The 20,658-nt window shown below is 41.2% G+C and overlaps 1 protein-coding gene across 1 annotated transcript in view; it reads left to right on the top strand.

Annotated features, from left to right (window-relative positions):
• The window catches only part of FKBP6 (FKBP prolyl isomerase family member 6 (inactive)), a 35,605-nt gene that overhangs the window by 2,871 nt on the left and 12,076 nt on the right, over nucleotides 1-20,658 (top strand). The window contains exons 3-6 of the mRNA XM_058164288.1: nucleotides 2,373-2,485; nucleotides 16,137-16,228; nucleotides 16,519-16,721; nucleotides 20,538-20,657. Of these exons, the coding sequence (XP_058020271.1) occupies nucleotides 2,373-2,485; nucleotides 16,137-16,228; nucleotides 16,519-16,721; nucleotides 20,538-20,657 (528 nt within the window). The remainder of the gene's footprint in view (nucleotides 1-2,372; nucleotides 2,486-16,136; nucleotides 16,229-16,518; nucleotides 16,722-20,537; nucleotide 20,658) is intronic.

Here is a 20,658-nt window from a genome sequence, read left to right as displayed (position 1 = left end):
GAGGTCATCAGTGGTTTCGGGGTGAGTTATCATCTGTACGCTAATGATACTCAGCTGTACTTTTCCACCCCGGACCACCCCAATGAAGCTGTCGAAGTGCTGTCCCGGTGCCTGGAGGCCGTACGGGTCTGGATGGGGAGAAACAGACTCAAGCTCAATCCTCCAAGACGGAGTGGCTGTGCAGCTGCAGCTGGCTGTGGGGCGAGTTATTGGCCCCAACGGAGAGGGTGCGCAACTTGGGTGTCCTCCTGGATGGGCGGCTGTCGTTGACGATCATTTGGCGGCCGCTCCAGGAGGGCCTTCCACCAGCACGCTTGGTGCGCCAGTTGCGCCTTTCTTGACCGGGATGCCTTATGCACGGTCACTCATGCCCTTGTCACTTCCGCTTGGACTATTGCAATGCTCTCTACATGGGGCTGCCTTGAAGTGCACCCGGAGGCTGCAGCTAGTTCAGAATGCATGGGTTTTTCCACATATTAAAATGTCCCAAATACTGTAGTACTGATTCATAATCAAAATTTAAAAACCATAGTTAGTGGACTCTTTGCCTCCTAAGCAAAAACTGAACTAATGACATTAAAGCTAATATATGAGTTGGCCAATGTTTCTCCTTCCTTCACCCAAATCCAAGTGAATGTGCTTTATATCAAAATATGTAAGCTCAACTTTTTGGTTATGCTTCTTGATAATATAAATAAGTAGTTTTATTGTAATTTACTATTTAAACCAAGTGCAAAATATACAGTATGGCAATGATAAAAATTTTTCAATGATTGGCTCAATAAGTAAAATAGGTTTAATCACCACTAATTAGAGATTAAATTAATAGGAATTTAACTAAAAAAACTCTGAAAGCAGTCTGTTGCATCAATCAAAAGGGTTATAAACCTCAATTCCAATTCAAGAAAAGAGGGATTATATAGTAATAAATACACTAAACAATCAGTATCTGCAGTGTATTCTGATATTTTATTGGGGTATTTATGTCTTATGATTTTAAATGGTTTTAAAAATTTTGGCCATGTTATAATATTTCTTTTAATTTCTTTTAATGTTTATACATTGTATTTTACTAGGCTGTACACCGCCCTGAGTCCTTCGGGAGAAGGCGGCACCGGGGTGGGAGATATCGGGGTGAGCCGAAGGAAGAGGTTTCTTGGGGTCTTCCTCCGGCCTTTTCTTCACGGCTGGCGCGCCTCGCGCCTTTCGATGAAGTCGCGAAGGAAGAAGGGCGGCTTATGCTGACCATTTAGTTCTGCTTTGACGGGGATGGAGGTCCACTAAAAGTGATTGGGAAAATGGATCCCGATAGCTCTCGGTGTTGCTTCGTGTCAGGCTACTATATCTATATAGCAGGGGTCTCCAACCTTGGCAACTTTAAGCCTGGAGGACTTTAATTCCCAGAAATCCCCAACCAGCTCTGCTAGCTGGGGAATTCTGGGAGTTGAAGTCCTCCAGGCTTAAAGTTGCCAAGGTTGGAGACCCCTGCTATATACAACTTGCTAGCTGGCCTTGAAGCATTTTTTGTTGTTGTTGTTTTTGTGGCCTAAAACTGGTAGATTTATCTCAAGTCATATCATTTTGGGGGAACTCAAAATGTTTTGCTGACCCTTCTTTGCTCGAAATTATTTTATTTGACTGTCTCACACCATATATCTATTGGTTTCTGGGACTCTTCAGAATGCATGGGTTTTTCCACATATTAAAATGTCCCAAATACTGTAGTACTGATTCATAATCAAAATTTAAAAACCATAGTTAGTGGACTCTTTGCCTCCTAAGCAAAAACTGAACTAATGACATTAAAGCTAATATATGAGTTGGCCAATGTTTCTCCTTCCTTCACCCAAATCCAAGTGAATGTGCTTTATATCAAAATATGTAAGCTCAACTTTTTGGTTATGCTTCTTGATAATTTAAATAAGTAGTTTTATTGTAATTTACTATTTAAGCCAAGTGCAAAATATACAGTATAGCAATGATAAAAAATTTTCAATGATTGGCTCAATAAGTAAAATAGGTTTAATCACCACTAATTAGAGATTAAATTAATAGGAATTTAACTAAAAAAACTCTGAAAGCAGTCTGTTGCATCAATCAAAAGGGTTATAAACCTCAATTCCAATTCAAGAAAAGAGGGATTATATAGTAATAAATACACTAAACAATCAGTATCTGCAGTGTATTCTGATATTTTATGTACCTTCAAACAGTTTATCCATAGGTAAAATATTTAGCAAGTATTTTATCAAGTTCACTTTATTGGTAAGTTCATTAAAGGCTAACAGTCATGCAAAGCTCTTTCAGGATGGATTTGGTTTTGCAAGAGATTAATACTATGCTTGGCATATTCTTATGTTCATTGTTCTAAGTCTTACCAGTGGTTGAGTCACCGTATGCAGAATATTACTGGTGACAGAGGAGTGTTGAAAGAAATAATCCGAGATGGCTCTGGTGAGACAGTCCCTCCTGATTCATCAATATTTGAAATGATTATGCCCTCACATAATTCCAAGAAATTCTGATAAGTAATCTGTATTGAAGTAAAGAAGTCAATATTTAGGAACACTATATTTAGAAACAATACTCAAATGTTTTTGCATGTTTCTTGTTCCCACCTCTATGAAAGTGACTACTGTATTTAGTAATGGTTTCTGTCTCTTTTTTTGCTTATAGTCAGATGTGCTATTGTGTTGCCTTTCACTGATGAATGAGAATTCTTCTAATATAGGTCTTAACAGACCCTCTCCAAAGCTGGAACAACCCAGTTCCAAAGTTCCCGGTTCCCCATGGTCACATGACCAGGTGCTCAGCAAGCAGCCCGCATTTATGGCCATTTGCAGCGTCTTGCAGTCACATGACATTTTACAATGTTTTCCCCAAAAACCTTACCAGTTTTTGGCAAAAACAGCCCATAGCAAACAATGGGTTCAATTTATGACCATAGCATTCACTTTTTGACTGCAACACTCATTTTACAACTGCAGCATTCGCTTAACGATCACTGCAAAAAAGTTCGTAAAATTGGTTCAACCACATGGGTGACCCACTTTACGACTGTCATGGGCAGGCTCCATTAGGGTTGGAAATTGAGGACTACCTGTACATACAGTCTACCTCTTTCATTCATTTCTATCACAAGTTACTCATCATTAATTCAGCTTAGCAGGCAACTCCAGATTTGTAGACTGGAAACACATTATGCCAAGCTGTGACTAATTCAATAATAGCTTGTTTAATAAATCACCGTTTGCATAATTCACCAACCCATAAATGATGTGTTAAAAATAATAGTTGAGTTCCCAAAATATGCTAGGTCAAAAATTAACCAGCCACATTATGGTTTTATACTGCAACATTTGGACTCAATAACAGAGTATTCAGAAATAGGAAAAAACTAGATTGTGTTCGCATCCAGTCTTTTCTGGCCAAAATATTAGCTCATTGGTCCTTGTGTCCCTTTCTAATGGAAACTGTGTAGCATAAGCTAAGCAGTTTAGGTTGCGTGGAAAAAGGAGCCCAAATTGTTCCTGTAAGGAATTACAAATCCAATCTAGTTCCATAATCCAATTAATAATTGTTGAGGGGAGGAGGAATATTGGACAGGTAGGTAACAGGTATGTAAAAGAGGGAAATAATACTATATCAAATTCTTTAGTGTGCAAATTGAACTTATCTCAGGATCAACGTATCTCACACTAGTTTGACGTGAACGACTGATTTTGTCATATTTCTGCCCATTAGAGTTATCATAACTGATAGGTGCAAAGCAATTGACTCCTGAGCTAAGATTGTAAGGCAGGAGTGGCTGACAGCATTAGATATTACATTGAGATGGTCATCAGATTTCTCACATTTTAGTATTATAATAATGCCCACTCCAACCCCACATGGGCCCAACTCAAACTAAGTCTTGCACTGTTCTGGTGATACTTGGTGATATTTCGTCCCATACAGAATGAATCTGATGTCTTCAAGTGGGTAGTCAGAAAGCAGTTCCAGGATCTGCATAGATACATCGATGAAGAGAAGGCCAGATTCCTGGGGCAGATAGAAAGGAAAACAACCCGTATCATTGCCTCTATTGAGGTTCAGGTGAGGCAGAGAGCAGACACCCTTCAGAAGCTAAAGGAGCTAGAGAGCTCCCTGGAGAAATTCAACAATGAAGACCAGCTGGATTTTATACAGGTATGGTTGTTTATCTGCTTGCTGTAAATAACTAGGGACATGCTAAAATATGCTGTCAGCAGCAGAAAATAAAATTGCTAAAGACCCTACTCAGAAGTAAGAAGCAGGCCGAAAGAGACATACTGGAATCTGAGGAACCTAGAGAGGTTTAGAATTAGCATTTAGACCTATCAAGAGGCCAAAATTATCTCGCAATGTGTTGGAGCGTAAACGCCTAGCCATATCGAAAATTAGCGTCGTCTATTAGAAGACTAAATCTTCAGATTACAGTACAGATAGTCCTCAATTTACAAGAGTTCATTTAATGACCATTCAAAGTTACAACAGCACTGTAAAATTAACTTATGACCATTTTTCATACTTACGACGATTGCAACATCCCCGTGGTCACATGATCAAAATTCAGATACTTGGCAACTGCCATATTTATGACGGTTGTAGTATCCCAGGGTCATGTGATCACCTTTTGCAACCTTCTGACAAGCAAAGTCAGATTCATTTAGCAATCGTGTTACTAACTTAACAACGGCAGTGATTCATTTAACAAATGTGACAAGAAATGTGATAAAATGGGGCAAAACTCACTTAACAAATTTCTAACTTAGCAACATAAATTTTGGGGTTAATAGTGGTCGTAAGTCAAGGACTATCTATGAAGGGCCAAGATAATTAAAGACATGGCAGCTTTCTGTGCATTTGACCTATTAATAAAATCAACTACCTCGTTGGTCGTACATTCAATCTAAGAATGGGTGGATCTTGGTAGTTTTCTTTTCATGCATACTTAGTGCTTTCTTGTTTGATCTTAAGTTCTTTCCATGTTGTTCATGAAGAAAATGTTGATTTTGATAACACAAAGAAATGAGCCAAACAAAATTATCCCCTATTTCTAGCTAGGATACAAAAATCCCACTCAGTCTTTCATAGATAGTCTCAAATCTTGTGTTTTTTCTTTTCCATTTAGCTATATGGAATGTAGCTGGAGGGAAACAGATTAATGGGAAATAAATAATAAATCACAGATAATCCTTGATGTTTATTAGCTTTGCTACTGCTGTTGAGTGATCAAATGCCCCAAATGGGCATTTGCAATTACTCCTTGGGTTACAAATACTCATTCAGTGACCATTCAATTACAGCAGAACAGGGAGACTCGTGACCAGACCTTGAAGTTGCAGCCATCATGGCATTGCATGATGGCAATTCAAGCTCTTGGCATCCAACTTGTTATTACAACAGTTGCAGTGTTGTAGTCACATTATCACTATTTGTAACCTTCTTTGCTGGCTTGGGAATTCTGGGAGTTGAAGTCCTCCAGGCTTAAAGTTGCCAAGGTTGGAGATCCTTGGCCTAGATTTTGAAGGGTACATGCAAATAAGGGCCTGTAGTTCTGTTGCAGTTAAGGAATGTATACAGTAAGTATGCAAGAATTCCAAAGTTTACAGGAGTAAATATGGATCCCAACTGCTCAGAGAACTCAATAGTCCCATTCATTTTCTCCCATCTTCCTCCTCTCCTCACAGTCTTCAGTATACATTTAAATAGCACAAGTGCACTAAATCTGTCTACATCTGTCTCTTTACAGAAATATGGATCTCTTCCCTCCAGGTATGTAAAATAAGAGTGTATGAAAGAGAAACAAAACACTGTCATTCTAAGATGTGTTGTAAAGAAAATAAATGCCTTTATAGAAAAAGTGTCAAGGAAGAGTTGAGCAAATGCATTTGTTAGCTTTTTCGAAATTCTTATTAAGAAGCACGGTAACAGAATCCATGCTTTTTTAAAAGCAAAATATGTGTACAATATTCCACATTCTCAGCAGACTGAGACACGTTTCAGCAATTCCAATGTGCTGAAGCGTATTTACTCAAAAAGTAAGTGCTGCCATGTTCACCAAAATTTAATGAGACAGATATGCAATGGATTGCAAGCTCCTGCAAAGCTGATGGCTGTGAAATTATGAGAATTTGAAGAAGCCTTAATATTATTAATTTCCAACCCCAAACTCATTAATTTCAGAGCATATGGGCTTTCAGACAGAGTGATTTTATGAAGTAATCTCTAGGCTTCAAGACTAGAGAGATATTTCCCAGATCTTCTAAATGGGATTCTTGAGATATGTGCTTTCTGCCTTCAAAATTATACAGTATATACTGCCACAATGTTCATACATATACACCTTCCTGCAGAAGGATAAAGTAGTTGTTTTTATGTTCTGAGTTCTTGGTCAGAATTTTCAGTCCCATCAATTAAGATACGAATTGAATATTTTAAAAGATTTATGAAGTATTTGAGATTGGGAAAAATAGTAATGGAAATTAATACGTATCCAGGTCTGAACTTCCCTATCAGCACCCAGCTGAAGGCATGTACAGTGCGGTTTGTTTCAAGCCTGACTTCCACCAAGAGGATGTAAAGATGATGGTATGGAAGCGTCTGCTCCGTAAAGTCCTTCCAGGTATGGCTGCTGTTGGAGGAGAGGAAGAGATTACAAGAGACTAACCTGTGTTGCATGCCTGTGGCTCTCAGCCCTGAACTGTGGCATGATCACATTGCTTTCAATGTGTACAAGACAGTAAGCAGGTACCTGACCATTCTAAAAGATGGGGGACTGGTTAGGAGGCAAACAAAAGTCAAAGATGTGAAACTGAGTAGTTTTCTTTCTTTCCAGCTGGAAGGTACAGTTGCAGTCACATGATTTTCCACTTAGTGACTACTTCACTTAGCAGCAGAGTTGGCACTCCCAATTAGGTTCATTAAGTGAGTCTATCTTTATTTAGTGGTGTAACTGAAACCCCAGAAGAAAGTAGACATGATTTTTCTGACTTCTGTAAGGACAAGTTTTCCTAATATCTGGGACATTAGAAAAATGAAACCAAATTCTCATGTGATTCCAGTGTTTCCCCATTACAGTTGTTCTAAGGCTGGGTGTCAAACTCAAGGCCCGTGACCCAGATCCCGCCTGTAGGGTGCTTAGATCTGGCCTGCGGGGGCACCCTGGAAACAACAAAGGACTGGCCCACATTTCCTCTGCCAGCAAAACAGAGCTTGTGCGCCCCTCCGAGCTTTGTTTCCGTTGGCAGAGGGCTGTAGTAGACTGTTGCGGCCTAAAACAAGTGACATCGAACTGACACGAGTGATGTCGAGCTGGCCCCAGCCACACCCACCCATTTCCCTGAGGACAAACACAACCCTGATGCAGCCCTCAATGAAATCTATACTTTCCACTGTTTAAGGATAGTTAAGTACAAAAGGAGAAGAGTTTAGTCCAAAATTACAAGAGCTCAGTTGAAATGAACACTATATTTCCATTGTTTTCAGTGGGTTTCTGCAGAATAACTTCCTTGTGATGCATTGTTTGTGGCCCATGGAGGAGTTCCACTGGCATTCTAGGAAATGATGCTCAGAATCTATTGCTTGGAACAAACATCTCACTTTGCCTCTAGGCTGCTTCTGGGAAGCCTGCCAGGCAATCGATTTCAAAGGGCCACTTTTTTCCCTCTTTCTGCTTTTCAATCTTTTTTTTCCTCCATTGTTACCCATTTTAGCAAGTTGTACAAATCTGAAAGGCTAGATACACTGGATTTTCTAGAAAGTACTAGTTCTTACTGTTATTTAAATTAAAATGCCCCAAATTAATATTTCTATTCTAGAGTTTCAAATAAGACCATAATGAATGCAGTAAGTAAATATTTCACCAAGATTGTAAAAAACTGCAAGCTAATACTTAGCACTCTCATTATGCAAATATAACTAAAAGGATGAGGTATTCATTAATTTCTATCTGTACATATATATATATATATATATTTTCTGAGGTTTCGTGAGGTGTTTGTATGTAGGTCTTTGGTTATTCGGGTTTTCTCCCACGTAAAATTGGAAGTGTCTTGGCGGCTTCGAAGTCTCATTCGTCATCTTCAGGCTTCAGCTTGTGCTTCTGGGAGCAAAGTGTGATTGCAGCTGTTTCTTCCTTTTAACTGCTAGTGGGGTTTGAACTGATTGGGTGGGAGCTTGGCTGTGTTCTGATTGGAGGAGTTTTTGTGCTCTGATTGGCTGGGGTGTATCCTGTTTGGGTGGGGGCTTGGTTGTGCTCAGATTAGTCTGCGTTGCAGGGGATTTGAGCTGGTGAGCTTCGTGGTCGTGGTCGTGCCACATCTTCACAGTGTCAAATATATATATATATATATTTGTATTTTCCTAAATTTATTTCTGGATGTTCCATTACATTTTTTAAAATGACATGCAACAATCACTAAAAATTCCTGCTATCAGACATACCCACACCAACTTTTGTGTGTGTGCCTTTGAGTCAATTGGAGACTCCTGATGACTGCTTGGACCAGTCTACAATTTTCTTGGCAAGGTTTCAAAAGTGGTTTGCCATTGCCTCCTTCTTAGGGCTGATCCGAGGTCACCTTGCTGGCTTTGTGCTTTAGGTGGGACTAGAAATCAGTCTCCTGGTTTCTAGCCTGGGATTTTAACTACATACTATACCACACTATACCATACTTGACTCTCCAAAAAAAATCTAAATATCAATTCATGCTTTCTGTCATATCGGTTCTTAGAGTATACAATCCATAACAGAGTTACAAAGGATCAACCAGCTCTATCCAGTCTTAAAGTGCTGTTTTTCAGACAAAACAGTTCTCTAACTGACCTGGCCCACTTTATTTTGTGCTATAAAGCAGAAAAAGAAAGAAGCCATATTGATTATGAAAGAGAAAGGCTCAAAATCTATTTGAAACAACATATTTATTTATTTATTTTTATTTTATTTTATTTTATTTGTCATAAATACATACATACATACATACATACATACATACATACATATATATATATATATATATATATATATATATATATATATATATATATATATATATATATATATATATATATATATATATATATATATATATATATATATATATATATATATATATATATATATATATATTTTATTTTATTTTATTTTATTTGTCATAAATACATACATATATATATATATATATATATATATATATATATATATATATATATATATATATATATATATATATATATATATATATATATATATATATATATATATATATATATATATATATATATATATATATATATATATATATATATATATATATATATATATATATATATATATATATATTTGTATTTTCCTAAATGTTGAAAGAATGGGCATATATCTTGCTTGGTAGGAGCATTCCATAGTCTGGACAAGATCCTCTCCTATGTCCACAATATCACTGAGCTTCTGGTAATGGGAAATAATTAAAAAGGTCCCTAAAAATTGGGCAGATTTGTAGTAGGAGTGGCAGTCTTAAGTCATTTAGGGCTTTAAAGAACTAACTTGTGTAGGTTTCCAGCATAACCATTTTAGCTTAAACGTATAACTATTGGGACTAGTTTCTCTAACTAGGTTGTTGCTTCTCTGCATAGGAGCAACAGGATAGATTTCCACTGGAGAAAATTATAAAGGTAGCAGAAACAGAACGTGAATTTGGTAATTACCTCTTCCGTCAAACACGTTTCATGGATGCCAAGGAGAGGTACAAGCGGGTAAGTAGCATTCATAGAATAGGGGAATGAATTACAAACTACATCTAGAAATTTAAAATTATATCCTGCACAACAATCTTCTCTTCCTATTCACACCAAAATGTGAATAATTTTAAGCCTATGCAGCACAAGTGAGCAAAGACGCAATATATGCCATGTGCTAATGTGCAAGTAAACATGTAAACTGTGAAGAGACAGAGGTGACACTGGCTGCATTAAAGAGCCATGGTGGTGAAGTGGTTAGAATGCAGTACTGCAGGGCTAACTCACTGCTCACTTCAGTTGGATTCGGACCGGTTCCAGGTTGACTCAGCCTGCCATCCAGGGGTGAAATCTAAATTTTTTTGCCAGAGGTCCAGTGGGCGTGGCTTGGTGGACGTGGTTTGGGGTATGTGACTGGGTGGGCGGGACCAACATGACATCACTCACATCACTCTTTCTTCTCTCTCTCTCTCTCTCTCTCTCTCTCTCTCTCTCTCTCTCTCCCTTTTCCTTCCTTTCTTTCTCTTTCCTTCTTCTCTCTCTCGTCAGCCCCGCTGCGTGGGGGCTCTCATTCTGGCGGGGATGGCAGCTGATGGAGCTAACCGCCCCACATTCCAGCCACCCAGGAAGCCTCACCCTGGCTCCACTTCTTACTAGCCCTGCATCCTGTCGCTCGCTGGTGGCTCCCACTCCTGCTCGCTGCTTCTGGGACCGCTGCTGAGACCTCAGATCTCCTCGTTGCTGCCTGCTCCCTACCACCTCTCAGCTGAGAGGCGGACAGGAAACAGCAGGCGCTCAGGTCGGCACTGGCCGCTTCCACGCCTGGTCAGAGGCCCCAAGCCTGATCGGGAGCAACCCAGGCTGCTCAGGGCGGCTTGCCCAGGAGTAATCAGAACTCGATAGCCCAGGCAGCACAGGATTAATTAAGGCTTGCTAGTCCTGATGAGGTGTAGCTGGGGCTGTGCACCGGTTGCATGGCGGGGGGTGGAGTCGGGGAGTAGTGTGGAGGGGTGCACTGGGCGCGTTCCCCGTCATTGGATGGATGCAGGCAGCGGGACCTGAAGTGGAGGGGAAGGCAAGCAGGCAGTAGTCACCCAAACGCCCTGTGGAAGCCAAGTGAGGCTCGCCAGTTCCCCCAAGGCGGTTCTTCTTTGGCTGAGCGCAGCAGGTCTCCCTTCCTAACTGCCAGCATCAGCCTTACATCTGCCTGCCCTCCTGGGGTTGCCCATGCGCACCCCAGCAGAGCAGCAGTTTCTGCTCCAGCGGCTGCTGCAGGAGAAGGAAGAAAGTCCTCTGGGAGGATAGGTAGCCTGGCCCGGAAGTGGCACGTCCCCCGTCATGGGCTGTATGCAGGCAGCAGGGAAGGCAAGTGGGCGGCAGTTACCCAAAGGCTGCATGGAAGCCAAGCGCGCCAGACCCAAAAGGCGAGCGAGCCTCGCAATGTCCCTCTGAGTAGTCTCGCACACTTATCCCTCTCCCCCCCAGCTGAGAGGCACTGAGAGGGGCAGCGCTTCTTCACCAGCGGATCTTCTGCGCATGCGCAAAATCTGTGCATGTGCAGAAGGTAAAATGTTACTTCCTGGTTAAAATCAGGAAGTAACGACACCCAGGTGGGTGGGCGGAGCTTCGCTCTGTGATTGCTACCGGATTGCCGAACCAACCAGGACGATCACTACCGGATTGCGCGATCCGGCCCGATCCGGGAGCATTTCACCCCTGCTTCCATCCTTCTGAAGTTGGTAAGATGAGGACTCAGATTGTTGGGGGCAATATGCTGACTCTGAAAACCGCTTAGAGAGGGCTGTAAAGCGATATATAAGTCTAAATGTTATTCTATTCACAACCCAGTTAATAGTTGTGCCATAAACTAATTGAACACATTAAGCCACAAACAACTAAGTTTGTGTTTTACACGTTGCACCTTGGGTGTGTAACTAACCTAGTTAAGAGTGTTTTGCATGCAAAATCATTAAACTACATATCCAAGATCAAAGAAAGATGAGAGTATTATGCTCTTCCCTGAAGTTTACAAAGATGATATAAAGCCCTCAGCTCTTCACTCTTCATATAGTTTCATCTTGCACTTTTCTAGAATTGAATAACAGAGTTGGAAGGGACCTTGGAGATCTTCTAGTCTAATCCCCTGCTTAGGCAGGAAACCCTATGCCATTTCAGACAAATAGTTATCCAATCTCTTCTTAAAAACTTCCAGTGTTGGAGCATAATTTCTGGAGGCAAGTTGTTCCACTGATTAATTGTTCTAACTGTCAGGAAATTTCTCCTTAGTTCTAAGTTGCTTCTCTCCTTGATTAGTTTCCACCCATTGCTTCTTGTCCTGCGCTCAGGTGCTTTGGAGCAGGGGTCTCCAACCTTGGCAACTTTAAGACTTGTGGACTTCAACTTCCAGAGTTCCTCAGTCAGGAAAGCTGGCTGAAGAACTCTGGGAACTGAAGTCCACAAGTCTTAAAGTTGCCAAGGTGGGAGACCCCTACTTTGGAGAATAGCTTGGCTTCTTCTTTGTGGCAGCCCCTTTTCTGCTCGTATTTCAACGCATTAAATTCGGCAGGGCTTCTGCCGGTGGTGGCACAGGGGTTCGTGTTGGACAGCTAGGAAAATATCTATTTTGATTGCCAGTCGCCTGGCTTGAGTCTGGACAATGCCTCTTCGCGCTCGGACGAAACGCCTGCAAGGCCATTCGTCGCAGGGTGGAAAGGCGCCGAGAGGGCATGCCGGATGCCCTCTTCTGCCAAGTATTCCTCAAACTGTGTTGCCGTGAATTGCGGGCCGTTATCGGAAACCACGTGTCGGGCAACCCATGTGTTGCAAATAGGTGCCGTGGGACTGAGATCACGGCTCGGCTGTCATGGATCTCATGAGAATGATTTCCAGCCATTTGGAGTAGGCATCGACTACTACCAGGAAGGTTTGGCCGTGGAAGGGCCGCAAAATCAATGTGGATTCTCGACCAGGGCCCTTGGGGTCTTTCCCATTCCCGAACCGGGGCCGTTGGGGTAGAGGTCTGGACTCTTGGCAGGCCTGGCATTTCCCTACCCTTTCAGCGATTTCTGAGTCCATTAAGGGCCACCACACATAGCTTCTCGCTAGACCCTTCATCCTAACGATCCCTGGGTGACCCTCGTGCAGGAGGTCCAACACCCTTTTCCTTAATTTCTCTGGGATCACCACTCTATCCCCCCATAGCAGGCACCCCCCTTGAGCCGACAGTTCCCACGTTTTTACAAATTCTTTAAAACGCCGCCCGGCGCAGCGGGCCACCCTCTTGTACCCAACCGAGTACAGTCCTCAAAATAATGTCGGTATGATGCCCGAGCCACCTCCTTAGATGTGACTGGGCCAGAGTCCAGAGAGTCAATTAGCAGGATGGGCGTCCCGAGTGGGGTCTTCGATCGCCCTGGTAGTGGGCATCTGCTTAAGCGTCCGCATGCCCCAACTCTTTTCCGGTCGATGCTGCAGTTTGTAGGAATAGGCGGCTAAGAAGATAGTCCATCGGGTCAATCGTGGCGAAAGTGCCACAGGCGTTGGGCGGTCGCCAGCCAGTATCCTAACAGAGGTCTATGGTCTGTAACAATTTCAAAGTCTCTACCAAAACGATTCGTGAAACTTTTACCCTGACACAATGGCTAGCGCTTCCTTATCCAACTGGCTATAGTTCCTCTCTGTCGAGGACATCGTTCTGGAGTAGAAGGCTATTGGGGCTTCTGTGCCGTTTGGGAGTCTGTGGCTGAGCACAGCCCCTACCCCGTAAGGGGAGGCATCGCAAACCAATAATAATGGCAATGAGCTATGATACTGAATCAGTAAGCTATCGCTCGAGAGTAGGTTTTTTACTGCTTCGAAAGCCCTAGCTTCCGACTTTCCCCAAGACCAAACAGTATTCTTTCCCAGAAGCTTATGCAGCGGCTCGGCAACGGTTGCCTTGTTTTTTAAAAAGACCGCGTAAAAATTCACTAGCCCCAGGAATGCCTGTAGCTCTGTTTTGTTTTTGGGCGCTGGAGCCTTTCTTATTGCCTTGACCTTGCTTTCAGTGGGGTGAATTCCCTTCTTGTCTATTCTGTAGCCCAAGAACTCTACGGATTCTACCCCTATCTGGCATTTGTTCACTTTAACCTTTAGACCGGCTGACCGGAAAATGCCCAGAACTTTTCTCAAGCGCTCCCCCAATTCTTCTAAATTTTCGGCTGATATCAATACATCATCGAAGTAGGGGACTACCCCTGGGAGCCCTTGCAGAAGTCGCTCCATTAAATTTTGGAATAGCCCCGGTGCCACACTCACCCCAAATTGTAATCGGGTACACTTGAAAGCACCTCTGTGAGTCACAATCGTTTGGGCTTCGGCTGTGTTGGCGTCTACGGGCAGTTGTTGATAGGCTTGAGCCAAGTCTAACTTTGCAAAGACTTGCCCTTGCCCCAACGAGTGCAGCAAGTGTTGCACCACGGGAACCGGGTAAGCGCTTTTCTGTAAGGCTTTGTTTAACGTCGCCTTGTAGTCAGCGCAGATTCTAACTGACCCATCTGGTTTCACTGGGGTGACGATTGGCGTCTCCCACTTTGCGTGATCGACTGGCACCAGAATCCCCTGATTTATGAGCTTGTCTATCTCCTTGTCAATCTTAGGTTTAAGGGCAAAAGGGACTCTCCTTGCCTTTAACCTAATGGGGGCTACCTGGGGGTCTAAGTTGAAGGAAATAGGGGTCCCCTTGTACTTGCCCAGGCAGTCCTTGAAGACATCTTCGAACTCGTTCATGAGTGTGTCTTTGAGGTTACAGTCACTTCTGTAGATGCCAGTCACTCCCATGCCCAATGCACGGAACCAGTCTAGTCCCAACAGACTTGGCAGGGTCCCTTCGACTATCGTGATGGGCAGGGTCTTCTTGTGTGGTCCGTACTCGACGCGGACGGAGGTGGTCCTCGAACAGGGATGCGATTCCCTTGGTAGTCGTGGCACTCGTAGCCGTTGTGTTTGCAGTTTGTTATTGAATGTGATAACAATATACAAGGCAAGTAAATCATACAGGAACAATAAAAGAATGCTTGGTAAATGATTTCACGTTGAGTAGAAAGTAGGCAAAGATATGTTCTTAGTTATTTACAGATTTGTAGATATATAAGGAATGTTTGTGATAATGGTGTGTTATCAGGTGGGACCAAGAATGATCTATAGCAAACATTCAATTGCATGATGCAGTGAAGTGTATGGACCTGAAAAATAATGTATCAAAGATTGCTGTTTGAGAGCCAGTTTGGTAGGGTAGTTAAAGTGCTAGCCTAGAAATCAGGAGAGTGTGAGTTCTAGTCCTGCCTTAGACATGAAATCCAGCTGAGTTACTTGGGACAGTCACTCTCTCTTAGCCTAACCCACCTCATACGGTTGCTGTTGTGAGAAAAATAGGAGGAGGAAGTAATATTACATATATTTGCTTCTTTGAGTTACTTATAAAGTTAAAAAGGATAAACAAAATACTATACAGTAATTGTAGATTTCATTTCATGTAGTCTTATGACCCCAAAACTAATAAATCTGACTAAAAAAAACCTATAATAAAATATGAATTAGTATCCCTTAGTAAAATGTTCAATAAAGGAGGAAAAATGGATGAAGAATTTTACGAACAAATGCTCATAGGACGGTACTGATTAGTGAATAGTTCATTAGGAGGAATGTATGTGTGAAATAAAGTAAAAATAACAGTATATACATGTTTCTGCCTAGATGTATATATGGAAATAAGCATGTGAAGAAACAAAAGATGACTGTAGTGGGAATGGAATACTTATGAAGTATGTGTAGAAAAAGCTGCAGATGTAAGGTTAAGAATAAATGAGTATTGAATGAATGTAAATGAAAATAGAGTAGCAGGTACTTTGAAGTGGTTTGGTCATATAAAGAGAATCAAAGAGGTTGAAATCACGAAACAAATATAAAGAAAGGGGAAGATCAAGAAAGTTGTGGATGAATGGAGTTGATGAGATTAACAAAGGTGTCAAGTTTAAAGAACAAGACATAGTATATGAACTGTGTGTGGATATGGTAGAAACAAGATGGTTTGCAAGAATGTAAAGTTTTGGAAAAGTATAATGAGTATTAGTATAAAAGGCGTTTTTTCTCTTTTTATGTCTTTATGTTCTTTGTCTTTGTTATAATATTTCTGCATTTTGTATAACACCATATTCTGTGTTCCCAAAGGGAAAAAAAGTATAATCAATAATGTGTTCTTTGATTAAGGAATTTAATACAATGCCAAGCATCAACAAACTTCAAAGAAAACATAGCAAAACTATTCCTAAGGACATTTTTGCCAATAAAATTAATATGTTCAGTGTTTCTCAATGACATTTATTTTGTCTCCTCTGATTCTCAGTGAAATTTTCAGGGTATTTAGAACACACGGACAGACCCTTTGATACAAATTGGTTCAAGAAAAACCCCAAACTCATGAAACTTGGTGAAGGTGAGTGAAAGATACATGACTTAGTGTATATAAATATAATTTGAGTTTAATCAGTAAATGTTTACATAGATATCTGATCTAATGTATTATAACTCTTTATCCTCAGCGTGATCTCCATTGTCACATCTTGAATTATTTCCTGTTACTCTGAACAAACCAGCTTGCCGCATGCACTTTTGCCATTTCTGTATTTTCTGCATGATTCTTCTTTCTTCTGCAATCAGTTCAAAACAAACAGTAATACAGTAGGGAAATTCTGGAAATAAGAATTTTCTGTTTTGCTTTCCTAGATATTACTCTGAGGGGTTTGGAAGTTGGATTACTCACAATGAGAAAAGGAGAGTTGGCAAGATTTCTCTTCAAGCCAAATTATGCTTTTGGAACTTTGGGTTGCCCTCCTTTGATTCCTCCCAATTCCACAGTCTTGTTTGAGGTTGAGCTTTTGGACTTTTTGGACTCGGCAGAATCAGATAGGTTCTTTGACCTGCCTCCTGTGAGTTATCAAATTTATATCTAATAGTCTGTATTATTACCATTCAATTACATCTTCTGAAATTAGAGGTTTTGAACTATAATTTGTACAGCAGTGGTCCTTGTGAAACTATTTTTTACAAGTAAGCTGCTCGGCGTCACCTCAAACCATGAGATGGACAGCATATAAATTAAATTTGTAAACCGCCCTGAGTCTTCAGAGAAGGGCGGGATATAAATGTAAAAAAAAAAAAATTAAATAAAAATGATACCACTGAGGAGCTTGCTCTCTGCCATGAGTATAGGAAAAATGAAAGCATTAGAATTGGAAATAGCAGTTGAAGGGCCAAAATAATTAAAGACATGGCAGCTTTCTGTGCATTTGACCTATTAATAAAAATCAACTACCTCGTTGGTCGTACATTCAATCTAAGAATGGGTGGATCTTGGTAGTTTTCTTTTCATGCATACTTAGTGCTTTCTTGTTTGATCTTAAGTTCTTTCCATGTTGTTCATGAAGAAAAATGTTGATTTTGATAACACAAAGAAATGAGCCAAACAAAATTATCCCCTATTTCTAGCTAGGATACAAAAATCCCACTCAGTCTTTCATAGATAGTCTCAAATCTTGTGTTTTTTCTTTTCCATTTAGCTATATGGAATGTAGCTGGAGGGAAACAGATTAATGGGAAATAAATAATAAATCACAGATAATCCTTGATGTTTATTAGCTTTGCTACTGCTGTTGAGTGATCAAATGCCCCAAATGGGCATTTGCAATTACTCCTTGGGTTACAAATACTCATTCAGTGACCATTCAAATTACAGCAGAACAGGGAGACTCGTGACCAGACCTTGAAGTTGCAGCCGTCATGGCATTGCATGATGGCAATTCAAGCTCTTGGCATCCAACTTGTTATTACAACAGTTGCAGTGTTGTAGTCACATTATCACTATTTGTAACCTTCTTTGCTGGCTTTACGTAAAGAAAGTCAAGGAGGAATCCAGCAGGAAGTTGCAAGTTCCTCTGGCTTTTTTCTCCCAAGGAACTCCCAGATGATATGAGGATGTCATACTCTGTAGCACCCACCCCCCTGTTTGTCTGGAATGCAGTTTCAGTGCCTGTTCCTATGCCGCAGTCACATGAGGTCCTCACTTAAGAATCAACATGGTCCTTGCTTAATGATGAGATTGCCAAGATGGTTGTCACTAAGCAATGCAGTCATATGAAGTCTATGACTGCATACTTAGTAAGGAGGGGGAGCAAGTGATTTCTGTAGGCCATCTCCTTTGCCTTTTCCTCCACTACTTCACAGCACATTGATTGGAGAAGAGATTTCAAGAGAGTAAGCTGTATGCTCTTATATACATCAAGAGCAATGCAGATGCGCCAGAAAAGGGTCAGAGAAAGGAGAGATGGCTACATCCTCACCCCCCTTGCAGAGTGGAGAGATTGGAGAGGAAGAGATTACAAGAGACTAACCTGTGTTGCATGCCTGTGGCTCTCAGCCCTGAACTGTGGCATGATCACATTGCTTTCAATGTGTACAAGACAGTAAGCAGGTACCTGACCATTCTAAAAGATGGGGGACTGGTTAGGAGGCAAACAAAAGTCAAAGATGTGAAACTGAGTAGTTTTCTTTCTTTCCAGCTGGAAGGTACAGTTGCAGTCACATGATTTTCCACTTAGTGACTACTTCACTTAGCAGCAGAGTTGGCACTCCCAATTAGGTTCATTAAGTGAGTCTATCTTTATTTAGTGGTGTAACTGAAACCCCAGAAGAAAGTAGACATGATTTTTCTGACTTCTGTAAGGACAAGTTTTCCTAATATCTGGGACATTAGAAAAATGAAACCAAATTCTCATGTGATTCCAGTGTTTCCCCATTACAGTTGTTCTAAGGCAGGGGTGTCAAACTCAAGGCCCGTGACCCAGATCCCGCCTGTAGGGTGCTTAGATCTGGCCTGCGGGGGCACCCTGGAAACAACAAAGGACTGGCCCACATTTCCTCTGCCAGCAAAAACAGAGCTTGTGCGCGGCCCCTCCGAGCTTTGTTTTCGTTGGCAGAGGGCTGTAGTAGACTGTTGCGGCCTAAAACAAGTGACATCGAACTGACACGAGTGATGTCGAGCTGGCCCCAGCCACACCCACCCATTTCCCTGAGGACAAACACAACCCTGATGCAGCCCTCAATGAAATTGAGTTTGATACCCCTGTTCTAAGGTGAATGTTACTAATTAAGCTGTGTTTTTATATCCTGTTTATAGGATATAAAATCGTCTATGCTTACCTATACATTTTCTTCTATCCCCTACTGTAGTTTTTTGCTTTTTCTTCCCTTAAAATAGTTGTGCTTTCCAGCCTTATTCATGGCAGATATCAGTCATGACTAAATTTACACTCTGACTTATAAATGTCAAACAATAAAAAAGGCAAATTAATGCAAGTCAAATCAGTTAAATCAGTTAGCAATGATGCCTTAACATACATACATACATACATACATACATACATACATACATACATACATATATATATATATATATATATATATATATATATATATATATATATATATATATATATATGTTTTCTGAGGTTTTCGCGGGTGTTTGTATGTAGGTCTTTGGTTATTCGGGTTTTCTCCCGCGTAAAATTGGAAGTGTCTTGGCGACGTTTCGACGAAGTCTCATTCGTCATCTTCAGGCTTCAGCTTCGTGCTTCTGGGAGCAATGTGTGATTGCAGCTGTTTCTTCCTTTTTAATCCTTACATGCAGCAGACTGACACCCACTACGAAGATGTAGCACGATCACGAACACGAAGCCAAACAGCAGCAGTGCAGCTCACTAGCTCAGATCCCCCTGCAACTCAGACTAATTTGAGCACAACCAAGCCCCCAGGACACACCCCAGCCAATCAGGCACAAAAAACCCCATCCAATCAGAGCACAGCCAGCTCACCAATCAGTTCAAACCCCACTAGCAGTTAAAAGGAAGAAACAGCTGCAATCACATTGCTCCCAAACCTGAAGCTGAAGCCTGAAGATGAATGAGACTTCGAACGTCATCAAGACACTTCCAATTTTACGTGGGAGAAAACCCGAATAACCAAAGACATATATATATATATATATATATATATGTTTTCTGAGGTTTTCGCAGGTGTTTGTATGTAGGTCTTTGGTTATTCGGGTTTTCTCCCACGTAAAATTGGAAGTGTCTTGGCGACGTTTCGACGAAGTCTCATTCGTCATCTTCAGGCTTCAGCTTCGTGCTTCTGGGAGCAAAGTGTGATTGCAGCTGTTTCTTCCTTTTTAACTGCTAGTGGGGGTTTGAACTGATTGGGTGGGAGCTTGGCTGTGTTCTGATTGGAGGGAGTTTTTTTTGTGCTCTGATTGGCTGGGGGTGTGTCCTGTTTGGGTGGGGGCTTGGTTGTGCTCAGATTAGTCTGAGTTGCAGGGGGATTTGAGCTGGTGAGCTTTCCGGCTTCGTGGTCGTGGTCGTGCCACATCTTCACAGTGTCAAATATATATATATATATATTTGTATTTTCCTAAATGTTGAAAGAATGGGCCACATATATCTTGCTTGGTAGGGAGCATTCCATAGTCTGGACAAGATCCTCTCCTATGTCCACAATATCACTGAGCTTCTGGTAATGGGAAATAATTAAAAAGGTCCCTAAAAATTGGGCAGATTTGTAGTAGGAGTGGCAGTCTTAAGTCATTTAGGGCTTTAAAGAACTAACTTGTGTAGGTTTCCAGCATAACCATTTTAGCTTAAACGTATAACTATTGGGACTAGTTTCTTTAACTAGGTTGTTGCTTCTCTGCATAGGAGCAACAGGATAGATTTCCACTGGAGAAAATTATAAAGGTAGCAGAAACAGAACGTGAATTTGGTAATTACCTCTTCCGTCAAACACGTTTCATGGATGCCAAGGAGAGGTACAAGCGGG

Source organism: Ahaetulla prasina, chromosome 1 (genome assembly GCF_028640845.1).
Source record: "Ahaetulla prasina isolate Xishuangbanna chromosome 1, ASM2864084v1, whole genome shotgun sequence".
NCBI classification, from domain to species: Eukaryota; Metazoa; Chordata; class Lepidosauria; order Squamata; family Colubridae; genus Ahaetulla; species Ahaetulla prasina.
This window is presented reverse-complemented; position numbering and strand designations above follow the sequence as displayed.